General features: G+C 42.2%; 1 protein-coding gene across 4 annotated transcripts in view; it reads left to right on the forward strand.

The window, feature by feature from the left end:
• Positions 1-13,548, forward strand: part of COL22A1 (collagen type XXII alpha 1 chain) — a 268,249-nt gene that overhangs the window by 65,681 nt on the left and 189,020 nt on the right. For all 4 annotated transcript variants that reach the window (XR_008576049.1, XR_008576050.1, XM_054818065.1 and 1 more), the window contains exon 4: positions 5,330-5,404. Coding sequence is in view for 2 of the 4 variants with exons in the window: in XM_054818065.1 (XP_054674040.1) it covers positions 5,330-5,404 (75 nt within the window). In the remaining 2 variants the exon portion in view is untranslated. The remainder of the gene's footprint in view (positions 1-5,329; positions 5,405-13,548) is intronic.

Raw genomic sequence — 13,548 nt, forward strand, 5'->3', positions numbered from 1 at the left:
CTTGGAGATTCAATGGTCACTATGACTGCAATATTATTTCCCAATATTTTACGTTGTTACTCATTTATACTTAAGCATCTCCTGCAGCAGACATCTTACCAAATGACCTTCTGTTCCAGAGGACTTTGTAGGCTGGAGTGAGGGAGGACAGGGATCAGGGTGGAAAAACTGTATGGAGTACTGGATGTGGCACACTCATCTCCTGTCAGTTCTGGGTGCCTGTGGTTATCTGTAAAGAGCAACCCAGGAGCAGGGCAGGTAGAAAACTGTTGTCCTTGAGTCAGCACCAAGGCTTGTGTGAGGCTGAACAGGATTCTCTGTTTTCTCACTGATGTGGGATCCACAAAAAGTTCCAAACAGTTTGGAGATCTGTGAAAAAGGAGTGAAAAAGGAGGCTACAAGAACGAAATGCTTATCCTACATTGAGCAAGTCATCTGCTGAGGAGTCTGTCTCTAGAAGGAAATGAGGATTCAGGTGACAGCCCTGGATGGACCTTCTGGTTATAAGAAGCAAGTGACTCTAGGAGAAATTCACCAGCCATCCTAAAAAAACATATAGTCGTTTTTGGCAAGTTTGGACTACTAGAGCATAACAACAGTAAAAGAGTAGAAGGATATCTGGGAAAACATATAGCTTCCTAGTACAATACTAATTATGTGACTTTGAAATGATGATAATGTATCACTATTAAAAAATGAAAAATGATTCATATGTATAGCTATAGACCAATTTGCCTGATCTCACTCAGAGAAAAAAAAAAAAAAAATTGACGTCGGAGCCAGTGAATAAAGTATTACAGAACCAGAATTATTATGTATTCCTATTCAAGGATTATAGTTTTATGAGAAAGAGGTCATCTCTAACAAAACTAATTTATTTCTGTGGAGAGTTACAGTTTGGTTGATATGGTAACTACCTAGATATAATACATTTGTTCTTAGGCATTGTTATTGCCTATTGAATGACATTTGCATTAAAAAGTAACACTCTACAATGGATTAAGAGCTGACTGATATCATGTAGCAGGTGTCAGTGGAAAGTCATCATTTCTAGTGCAACTGTAAAAGGGATATATAGCAGTTCTGGTGCTATTAAAATTTTCTATGAACTGCATGGACATAAATGTAAAATCTTTGCTAATAAAACTTGTGGATGAAGCAAAGGATTGACGGAATATTACATAAAGTTGAGGACAAGGAAGTAGTTTTAAACAATATGTATTTAAAAGCAGCTGCAAGCTCACAGAGATTTGAATGACAAGGCCAGAGACTGAAAGCTCAGGTCAGCAAGTCGTATCTTCTCTTTTGCAAATCTGTAAATGTTTACAACTCATGAAATCATAGAATCATAGAATGTTTGGGTTGGAAGGGACCTCAAAGAATCATCTAGTTCCAACCCCCCTGCCATGGGCACGGACACCCTCCACTAGACCAGGCTGACCAAAGCCCCATCCAACCTGGCCTTGAACACTTCCAGGGATGGGGCATCCACAACCTCTCTGGGCAACCTGTTCCAGTGCCTTGCCACCCTCATAGTAAAGAATTTCTTCCTAATATCTAATTTAAGTCTACCCTCCTTCAGCTTAAGGCCATTACCCCTTGTCCTATCACTCCATACCCTTGTTAACAAATTTCTTGTAGGCCCCCTTTAGGTACTGGAAGGCTGCTACAAGGTCTCCCTGGAGCCTTCTCTTCTCCAGGCTGAACAACCCCAACTCTCTCAGCCTGTCCTCATAGGAGAGGTGCTCCAGCCTTCTGATCATCTTTGTGGCCTCCTCTGGACTCCCTCCAACAGGTCCACGTTCTTCTTATGTTGGGGGCTCCAGAGCTGGACACAGTACTCCAGGTGGGGTCTCACAAGAGCAGAGTAGAGGGGCAGGATCACCTCCCTCGACCAGCTGGTCACACCTCTTTTGATGCAGTCCAGGACACGGTTGGCTTTCTGGGCTGCAAGCACACACTGCCGGCTCATGTTGAGCTTCTCATCAACCAATACCCCCAAGTCCTTCTCAGGGCTGCTCTCAATCCATTCCCCGCCCAGCCTATAGTTGTGCTTGGGATTGCGCCAACCCACGTGCGGGACCTTGCACTTGGACTTGTTGAATTTCATGCGGTTCGCATGAGCCCATGTCTCCAGCCTGTCAAGGTCCCTCTGGATGGCATCCCTTCCCTCCAGCATGTTGACCACATCACACAGCTTGGTGTTGACAATTACTAGCAACATAGCTGCAGTGCAGATTTTATTACTCTTTCTGCCATTTGCAGTGGATGCGCATTGCTGCAAATCCTCCAAGCACTGCAAGTGTTTGCTCAAAGTTTGGCCTGGCAGTAGCAGAAAAAATAGGTATAAACACTCTTCTTTGATGTTAAACTGTTAATCTATATCAGGAATCTCACCGAAAAGCTCCAAAGGAGAGCAACAGCTTTTGTCTTGTGTTTCCTCTCAATGCGCTCCTGGGTGTAGCAATGAGACCTGGTCTCTGGTTGGAACCTATTGATGTGCCATCAGTCTGGCACACTACTCCTCTGGATACAAATAGTCATGCTGCTAACTTGGATGGTAAAGCACTATCCTCTTTTGTGCCTGTGTGAGAGAATAATTTTGTGCCTCTGAGAGAATAATTATAGTGACATTGGCATTTCTATTTTTTGTGGCAAGAAAGTTCTGCAACAAGGCCAAGCACATTAGTTTGCTGTATAGTCCTGGTTCCAAAATAGGAGCTAAACCCAGAACGATTTTGCTAGCTCATACTTCCCTGCTAGGAAGCCGTGGTTCTTTCAAATTGGACCTGGTGGAGGGTATGTGATGTCATTAAAGATTGGAGTGATAATTTATGTATCTATAATTCAGACTTTACCTCCCTGTTGCATGAAGAGGTACCCTGCTGTGTCTGAGATGTTTTAGTCTTCCCTGTGTATCTCTCAGGAGTCCTGGGTAGCAGGGGTGAATGACATTTTTGTGATTTTATTCATGCCTTCCATTTGTTTACTCTTCATTTGGGAGAATTTTGCTCATTCTGGTTTCTTATGTTGCTTATTTTACTGCATAGCCATACATCTTCCAGTTCTGAGACTGGGGCTCAGAAGTGCTGTTTACTGCACTGACTCAGGCCTGTAACCAAAAGAACATTCATTGTTAGCAAAGCCAAAATTTAAAGGAACGGTATGACACAGGGCTTCTGACACTTTTAAGCAAATCTTTTGTCAGTACAGCTTAGTTTTGAATGGGAACAGAGATGGCCTAACTTTGTCTCTTGTAAGTCTTAATGGTTTAAGTGGTTTTCAACTTTGAAAGTTCTCCTAGCAGGGGAGAGGTTCCCTATTGTGTTGGGAAGTTGTGCAGACCTCTGACGGAGGGGAACCTACCACATGGTTTCACCTGTCTGTTGTTAGGGCATAATAAGGTTTGAGTGAAGTATCCTGGCCTTCAAACCAACAGGCATCAGGGAACACAAGAGTTCTCTGGCTAAAATTTACGTGAAGTGACCCTGTGCATCCATCAGTATTGATTCCTGGTGTGGTGGGGAAAAAAAAAGTGACTACTCTGAATTTTATCTATAGAAGCAGCAGCCCTAAAGATGGTCCAAAGAAATTCTGAACTGCCCTGGGTAATACACAATTGCATGAGCAACCACCCTCTGGCCTCTCCCACTGCTGCGGCGAAGGGGTGGCTGAATATGTTTGACCACTTTTGTTTGCTGCGATGGCTGTTGGGGCTTCTGGCAATGGCTTTTACAGTCCCCTTTCTTTCCACTGAGCTGTGACTGCCTCATCTGCATCTGATAATCTGGAATGTAAATTCATTAGCACAATAAAGTAGGAAAAATATCTGATTTCATTGCTAGGCTTAACCAAAGGTTGTGGAATATTGGATTTTTTACTGACAGTTGGGAAGCAGGAGGAGAGATATAAGGCCTGCTGGCACATCCTCAGAAAAGTCATTTTTATCTCATGATTTTTTGATGTAGCTTCACACAAAATTCAAGGTAGGCCTGCTGTAGAAAGTCTTTAGTGTCCTATGAGATTGTGCCCCAGGGATGAGGGCATTGCCTGGGCTTGGATCACCTTCAGCTCCTGGCTCCCCGTCCCTTAAGGAGCATTTGGCCCTTGCTGCTCCTTTACAAGCACAATAATTAATGATGCTGAAGGAATAATGTACTAAACACCAGGTGGAGATGATGCTAAATACTGTATGCATCGAGTATTGCAACTGCAGGGGACGTGTATTATCATGTATACTGCTGGGCAAATGAAGGAATGGGACTTGGCTGTCCTCACGTGGCTGTTCTTTAAATCGGAGAAAAGACATAAATGTGGGGCTGTGCAAGCAGTGAAAAGTCAGAGGTTCAGTTTTATATTCTCATTAAACTGATTCCTTGACCTACCTGCCCCATTGTTTACAAGTGTGCAATTGCGTATTGATCTGGGGAAAGAGAGCATAAATAAATGTTACTTCAAAGATATGGCAGGAAAGAGGTGGGTAGGTAGAGAGTTCTCTGCAGAAAAGAGTTTACTTGTGATTGTGTTGACACTAATTGGGAGCACAAGAAATGGCTGAAAAAGGCTGGGTGTTTTCATTACTTTTTTGAAACCTGAGTGTAGGGGTGAATATTTTTCAAAGTTTTAGTCATACTTAACACTGCTTTCTGCTTGAACAAACTCAAGGAGCAGATACATAAATAGCCATGGTCCTGGAGGAGTGTTAACAGGGGAAGTAATATAGTAAGATGGAGGAGAGTGGGCTTCACTTTCTGTGACACTGGCCTGTGATGGGACCTTGGTGTGACCAAAGTCACTTCATCATTCTGTGTTCTGGATCCCCTTTCTTGTCTTAGCACTTCAGGTTTGAGGTTTTTCTGAGTAGGAACTGTCCTTTCTGAAAAGTCTGGGCAGCACCCCAACGTCAGCTGGGTCTTCAGAAATTTCTTTCCGACAAACCTGGAAGTGGAATTGTATTTTCATTTTTCTGAAGTTTTTGTGACTTTCATTCAGATTTAGAGATTGGTGAAAAAAAAAAAAAACCAGACTGATGTTCTAGTGGAGGGACAGATGCTGGTCATCTATTCTGTTTAGCTTCTTGACTGGCCAGTCATCAAAAAAGTAGCTTGAAACCAGAGGTAGTATATTGAGTGTCTTGCCCAGCATATGGTTAGGGGATAGGATAGAGGAAGGGTATTTAGGGCATGCAGAGACAGGGAACAGAATTATTGCTGTGGGACCATGTGCAATCGTTGGACAAAACCCAGGAGATCAGCCTTTGTTAGCTGTATAGCTTCCAAAATGATGTGTTTACCTGTGGTAATTTTGTACTGGTTCTTCTGCTTTTCAGATGTCCTGTGTCCAAATGTCCATGTGGAAGGAGATCGATTCAAACACACCAATGGGGGGACTGATGAGATTCCAGGTAAAGAGACACACTTTTCTGCTGTATCTCTGGGAACTGAAATAGTATAACTCTACGTTTCTAGTGTGATGTTCTGATTCATTACACCTTTCCTAGCTGGCATTTTCTTAATCCAACACATATTCAGTGGTGGAGAATTACATTAGAAACTGCAGGGCTGGAAAAGAGTTATCTGGTGACAGTCGACAGCAAATTAATCATGAGCTTTCTTTTGATATGACAGCAAATTAAAAAGCCAATGGAGCTTAGTGTAGTAGATAGAGGAATGCAATAAGTCTTGGAGATGGCTTTTTTTTTTTTTTTTACCATTCCACGTTTGGTGAGTTTTAATGTCCGTTTATTTGATCTGTGATTGTTGTGGGACAGCCAAGCACAATGGTAATCACCACTGAAGAAATGCTTATATATGTGTATATAAGGAAAAAAAAAGAAGAGAAAAAAGATAAAAAGTCCCAAGAAGAACCATCTTATCTGAAACGCTGGTGAAAAATCAAGAGGAAAATCAGTCTGGTGATAGCACTGCTTTTCTATGAGCTCTGATATATCTTTCCAGCCAGCTGAAGGACTTAATCTGTCAGATATATGCGTGGGCTGTGCCTCTTTTCTAGCCCCCCCAAGACTGTTTGAGCTGTTGGCAGAGAAAACCTGCCCATCAAAGATGTACTGGGAATATCTGTGACCGACCCAAGAACGGAAGTCACTGCAGTGGGAGGCTGGAGGCTCTTCTGCAACTTGATTATGAGTAGAAATGGTCAAGGTTTGACAGCTCTGCTACTTGCTCAGAGCTTTTTCATTTGGGGATTTTCACTGCCTGCACAAAATATCAGGTCCAACTGTGCTGTCTGTAGGCAGCTTATTTTGGCTGCAGTCTGATTACATCTCAGCCTGTGATAATGCTGGGTGGCAACATCTTTTCTGGTTGTTAGACCCAAACTCGTAATCCCCAAATACCCATTTTCAACTGCTGTCTATTGCTAGGTCTTGCATTAACCCATTCTGACAGTCCTTCTGTCACTGGGCTGTGCGAACAGTAGAGCTATTCAGCAAAAGGCCCTGCTGATTCTGAACGAATGTATTTGCAGTGGAAGCTGTTGCTCAAAATGAGTAGGAGGATTGTGTCCCTCCTCAGATGATCATCTTCTGTGTGATACTTTCCAGAAGAATGGAGTTGCAAATGGCTGCCTTTCTAGTTCATGTTTATCTGAATTTTTATTCAAGTGCTAATTAATAGACTCTATGCTTTTAGCTGACTTCAGAAATGTGTCTTCTGTCGAGCAGTGTAAAGGACAAAAATCCCCCTTGAGGTCTGGCACAAAAGTTAGAGTAAGGTGTAGATGCATATATGCATGTATATTTTATATGTATATAGATATAATTATGCTTTTCTGTAGAGTTTTTTGACTTTTTTTTCCCTTTTATCTACAAATCCAACTTCCCTCCTAGAAAACAAGTCAATATTCAGCATTTTAACTTAAAAGATGACTTTGCTGTCTTAGATCTGTAGACTAGTTCAGTTTGGAAGGGTCCTATGGAAATCACCTGGTCCAACCTCCTACTCAAAGCAGGGCCTACTTTGAAGTTAGGTCCACTCTGAAGTTAGAACAAGTTGTTCAGGGCCTCAAACAGTTGAGTTTTTAATATCTCTAAAGATGGACTTTCCACAGGTCCTCTGGGCAACTGTTCCATTTTGGTCACTCACACTGAACACTTTTTTCCCCTAATATCTAAACAGAATTTCATTTACTGCAATAGCTGTTCCTGTGGTTAGACTGATAGCATAGGGCTGTCATTTGTTTGACCTAGGGAACCTCTGTTCACTGTGAAGTGTAAACATTCACCATGCCATGCCGTGACTTAATAACAGGATTGTTATAGTATTTAATTAAAGTGACATCTCTGGCCCCTCTCCACCAATACAAAAGGATTTGTAGAAGACTCCTGATTGCTTCTATATGGTGAAGCAACAACAATTTCTTTCTCTTCCTATTCCTGGTGATTAGGAAAATGTATGCCTCTTCTCTGGAAAAAATTGAGCGGATATTCTGGGATTGCTAAGGGTCATTGTGCTGCTGGACATGCATCGGTGTAGGACCAAAATGTTGTTCCACTCCTTATGTACTTCTTACATTTTCTATAGCATTTTCTGAAGACTCTGGGCCTCTGGGTCCAATTCCAAAAGAAAATCATTGCCTTCTCCCAGCTAAAGTAACTGCAAAATTTCTGTTGGCTTAGTGTGCTGTGTTTCCTCTTCCAAAAGGATGTGTTGTGGTGTTACTTGTTGCTGAAAGGCTTTTCTGTTCTGTCCCAAAGAGGACTGCACCGCAGTTTTGAGGAGCAGCCTGCCTCCTGCTCCCTCACGCTTGTCAGAGTGGTTCAGCTCTGGAATTTCTGTGGATTCACCGGTGACAGCACTGGCAGGAGGCTGTTCCTCTGTTACCCAGGTCCTCAGTACGTTCAAGGATTTGAAGTTAAAACAGCTGTATCTTGTGCCTCACTTGGAAGCTTAATGACAACCAAAATTGATCCTTGTCCAGTAGGCTCCTAACACAGAACTTCATAGGTACATCTTGCACAAACTTGTTTCTAGATGGATGCAAAGTGCAGCCCCATAGAGTGGAAGTCACAGTAAATCTCATTTTGGGGACAGGGAAGGCTGTATTAAAAGTCTTCTCAGATTCATCACCTCTTCCCTCTCTCAGACAGGGTCAAGACATCAGAACTGAAGGTAAGAGGAACAAAAATCTGTCTGGTTTTGGGGTTTTTTTTGGTATTTTTATTGAGTGAAAAGCATCAGCAGATGGCATAGGAAATTGTTTCACAGAGAACATCACCAGTGCCAGCCCTCTCGTGTACCCTACCTGCATACAAGTTCTAGCATGACCTGCTACCTTTAAGTCCGTGTCTGCAGTTAAGTGAATGTGAATTGAGTCACTTTGGCTTAGCAGAAGTAAAAACAGAAGCCAAATCATAAAATGAGCTACAAAAGGACAAACTTTGGGAGATGAAGGGACCCAGTGGTGTGACTGAGAGGTGGAAGTTGCATGGGATTTTGTTAAGTTGGAGGCTGAGAGTAGGGGTGAGGAGGATGGCTCTATGCATAATCAAGTGAATAGCTGCATCAAAAAGTACATTATGAGCTGGAAGAGAGCCGACAGCCTAAACTGATATTTTCCTTTTAGAAGACAGGTGATTTTTCTTTCTTTAGGCAAACAGAGCTAAATAAATCTCATCTCTCTGGACTTCAGGAAGCATTTGTTGAATACAGTATTGAAAATCACTGCTAAAGTGAAAAAGGGTAGAGATTAGTAAAAGCTGTAAAGGGAGCCAGAAACTGGCTAGTAGGGAGAAAATGATGAAATTTCTAGGAAAGGGAATAACAAGGCAGAGGTCAGACAGTGGTGGACCTCCTCAGGGTCCACTTTTAGGTCTAATCTTTGTGAGCTACACTATAAAATTTGGGATCAGAATATCCTTGAAGGAGGAACTGGTTGGCCTCAAAAACCTGGGAGTTTTTCCAACTGACTTGGGACTATTAGTTTAAAAGGCCTGTTGTGGTACTTCTGGATCAATAACAGGACTTTGTGCTATAAACTCATACTCTGGAAAGTGATGGTGTCTTAGTCAGCAGCTGTTTGTAAGTCATAGTGCTGTACAGCTGAGGAAAAAGGCAAAGGACGTTATTGGAAGGGGTGAAGTAGGTCTTGTAGAGATAGGGAAGAATTCATGAGAGTGGACAGGGCTTTGGTTACCGCTTATCTAGGAAAGTGTGCCCAGACCTCCCTAGCTCAGGAAAGATGGATTCAGCACCGAGGAGCTATTAGTGTGTTCAGGAGCCAGAGAGACTATTTTCAAACAGGAGATTAAAAAACTGGGTCTGGTTAATCTTGCAGTGTGCAGGTGGAAAGGGGAGATACTATTGCTTTCTGCAAATAGACCAAGGGAATAGCGGAAAGGAGATAGGGGCATCACTCAAGCTAAAGGACAAAGACTATAATAAGAAATGGGTATCAACTATTTAAGAGATACATTCAAGACATTAGAAGAAGGTTTCAAACTGTCAGAGATATGCAGTACTGGAACAAGCAGTGAAGTAGTAATGGAGACAAACAAACAGTGATGGACAGTCGTGAGTCCTCTCCTAGCAGAGGATTGTACTCTAAGACCCTCTGGTATCATAGCATTTAAATAAAAACCCACTAGCTGTAGCATTCAGTAAGGGCTGCCACAGTGAAATAGGATTGCACGAGGTAAGAATATATAGGCAGCTTTACTCTACTACTGATACAAATTTTGGCAGTGAAGTGAAGCAGCATCTGCTTAACAGTTCATAACACGTGAATTCAGAATAAAAATGTTGCTGCATGCATTAGAAATCACACAGGGAATTTTGAAAGAAAGTGAGAAAACAGGTTAAAATACCAGGATAAACATTGTTTCTCTTCCAGAAAGTCTGATATCTTAAAGCAACGCTTAATGATACTTTAAACAGAGTTCTTACAGCATCCTTGTCAGTACCATGTTGGCTTTTTTTATCAAGTGGAGAAATGAAGACAAAAGAAAGTCTAACTCATCTGGCCTGAAGTATTCAAAATAAAACCCCAGTTGTAATATGTAATATTTCTTATATTGCTGAATTGTCATTTCGATTCCATCAGCATTTAACAAAGGATCATGGCCTACTATTAGTCATGATCAGACAGGAAAACACAATGATAACAGTTTGCACCCTGAAGATGTGCCCCTTGTGTATTTTAATGAGCCATTATATTGCATCGAAACAGCACATGGAAGTTTTTGAAAATGAATTACACTTCTTGAGGATTTAAAACTTCACATTTGAATTATTTGTATTTTAAACTAGACCTGCAGGACATGGCATTTGGTTGCAGAAATCTGGATGATTCCTAGAATTAAAAATGGGCTGAGCTCTAGTCCTCAACATCATCCACCAGAGGAGATAACACTCCTCAACAGATACTGACTGCTGTTTTCAGAGGGAATATGCCACAGAAGTAAAGGCAGACCTGCAATGATTTCCATAAGTGTTCAGAGAAATTAACCCTGGGGAGGGATACTTCCAGCCACTATATCACATTATACATCCCATACAAGCCACGTTGGATGGTGTTAATGAGGCAAGGAGGGAACGTAAAAACCCTGACTCTAACTCCGAAGGAGTTGCAAAGGCTGTGTGTATGACGAACAGCAGAAATTGCATTATGGGTTGTACCACAGATTGACCTCAGCCTCTAACACTCTTCCCCATCTCGGAAACCTCCATGCACAAATGAGCCAAATGCCAGTGTATTTATGACCTCTGTGTTTTTCTGTAGCTCTATAAAGGATGTTTGGGCATTTTACGATAGAGGCACTGGTTGTAAAACTAGTACCCTACAATTATAGACTGCAGTGGCTGGGTTTAACTGTCAGCATGTCTCCAGTGTCCTGCGGTTTGCAGCACAGGGTTCGCATTCCAGAGATGCCGGTGACTCACCAGCTAATTATAATATCCCTGGGACTATTTATATTTGCCCACTAAAACACGTGGTAGCAGGAAGAAATTGGAGTGTCCAGGCTGTTGAACCTGCAGAACGAGCACATTAGACTGATGTCCTCTGGGGGACAAAAGCTTTTTTGTGGTGCCTGTGTGATGGGCATTTTGCCCTCCCTTTGCACTTGGCAGTCCGTATTGTCCCTCTCATAGTCTCCTCGGGAAGCCCCTGAGAAGCAAGGGGAAAATCCATGAATAGCTGCAGAGATTTGTAACGGATCACTGTCTTCAGACAGCAGATGCACAGACCTGGTGGTGACCAGCAAAGACTGCACGTTTGCAGTGATGGTGAAGCTGGCTATTCATGTGGACACCAGTTACTCTCGTCTCCATCCTCAGTGTTATACCCAGATAGGCAGGAGTTCATGCAGCTATGATGCTTATGGGAGAGGGGACAGAAGAATGAAGCTTTGCTGTGCCGTGGCACAGGCACTTTGCTGTCATGTCTTTCAGTGACTGTCACTAGGCAATGACAATGGGGATAGGGCTAAGGGCTTCTTATTTCCTCCTCCTCCCTCCCACTTGTCCTAGGAAGTCCCCCATACAAAATTTAATAAGAGTAATTAGCACTGACTTATGTGCTGATGTTCTCCATTCTCTAAGGATCTGGAGAGCTGAATTTGAAACAGGGTTCCTGAGACACATAAACCCTATGGCTGATCTATATCCATAAGAAGTAAATAGGGAAAATATCAGCTGACCTGCAGTCCCAAGAGTCATTTCAGTCTCCTGTGAGCTGAAGAAAATTACTGGATTTGTGCTCTGGGGTGAATTTGTCCTCTGGGCTGATAAGTGGGATACCTTCAGCGCAGATGACCTTACAAGTCCCTTTTAGCTTTGCTGTCTAGGAGTCTATGTACTGTGCAATAGCTAATCTCAACATTATAGCCTAGATCACTGCACTTAAAAGATCTTTGAAGTTTTTCAGAGGTTGCGGAATGATTCATCTGTGTTCAAGGACATTTTAATACTCAGTAACTCCAGGAAAACCAGGTCAAGCAGTCATCTGTGACTTCTAAGTGTAGCCACTGTGGTCCTATGGGCTAGCTCTAACCTGTGCATTACATGTGCACCATGGCATGCCTGCTGTCCAGATCCCCCAGTTTTCCAGCATGGGGACCTGCAGTGGTTTCTTTTGGATTTATGTACCAAGGAATTTCCTTTCTACAGAAACTAAAGGATTGGGAAGTGGAAGTGTACAGTCACCCCAACAGGGTGTAGGGTACCACCAAAATGTGCCTCTGAATTAGGAGCCTGGAAACACTCAAGCATCCTGCAGAGTACACATAACCATGCTGTCATCAACAGCTGGGTTGAGGAGTTCCTTGAATGAAACCTCCATGTTTTAAATTAATCTTTTTCCTAGTATGGTCAGAGATGCAGCTATTACCCAACATCCTGGATCTCAATGGACTTCTGGCACTGTGAATGACCTGACCATCACTAGGCATCAGATCTGTGTTGAGGCAGGTAGCCTGGCTGAGCTGCTCAATGACAGCATGAAACACGGAGAATGAATGCTGAAATTACTTTAGAGTCTGTTACTGCGGGAAGAAAACTGGTAACAGCTGAGCAGTCCCTGTGAAAGACTTTCCCAGCAGTGACAAATTCTGACTTCTGCATTCACATAAAAGACTTAGTAAGGGTTAACCATGCACAGGAATGTGCACATGAAGTATTCAGATCTACCTGCATATTAAAAAACATAAAAATAAATCTATCCCTAAAGGCTTTTTTTTTTTCTTTTACAACTAGTAGTATTTGCTTTCTGCAAGGAGTTAAACAAGAGAGGATTTTTTCTTATTCCAGTGCATTCGAGGTTGATGAAAAGGAAATAAATTCAATTTTTGACTATTTATAGCCCAAGAAGCAACCAGTCCTTTGGCTATAAAAATACTAATAGATTGGCCAAACTATGAGGTACTTCCAGATATTTCTTGGTCCAAATATTTTAAATTAATTCTACTTCAGAAAGAGATTGCTGCAAAAGAGGGGTCTGGAGAAACCACACTGTAGATTTTGCATCAGTGCAAGCTTTTTGGCCATTGCACACACATGATGGGAAGAAGGCACATATACAGTTTCAATAAACTCTTCCTTACACTTGGAGTTAAATCAGTCTGTCTAATGTGAGTGGTCCCTGATGACAACTGTGGCCAGGTTTTGGTGTATCTGTAGGTCTAAACTCTTTGGTACTGATCATCTAGCGTAAAGCAACCACCACAGTCTCTTAGAGAGCAATCCCTACCTGCTTTCATATCAGGTCCTGCTCGTAGCACCTGAAATTAATGGGAATATTTTTATTTTCATGAATAACATCTTGATGGGGTTTTCCTAGCAGGTTATGTCTTCTTACAGTGTTTTTCCTCAAATACTACCTTTTCTTACCCTAAAAATAATACTAGTCTCTTGTACGAGCAAGCAATAAGAATTGTTGCCAGTTATGTTGAGTTCATCAGTCCTGACACCCTGCTCTCATAGGCACTTATCTGCTGTCATTTTTCTCAGCTATATGCATAGAGTCCTCTTGGGTGCTACCAACAAAACCTTTATTCAAAGAAGTGTAGAGTCCTTCCCTTCCCACTGCTATCCC

This window comes from Grus americana, chromosome 2 (genome assembly GCF_028858705.1).
Source record: "Grus americana isolate bGruAme1 chromosome 2, bGruAme1.mat, whole genome shotgun sequence".
In the NCBI taxonomy this organism is placed as follows: Eukaryota; Metazoa; Chordata; class Aves; order Gruiformes; family Gruidae; genus Grus; species Grus americana.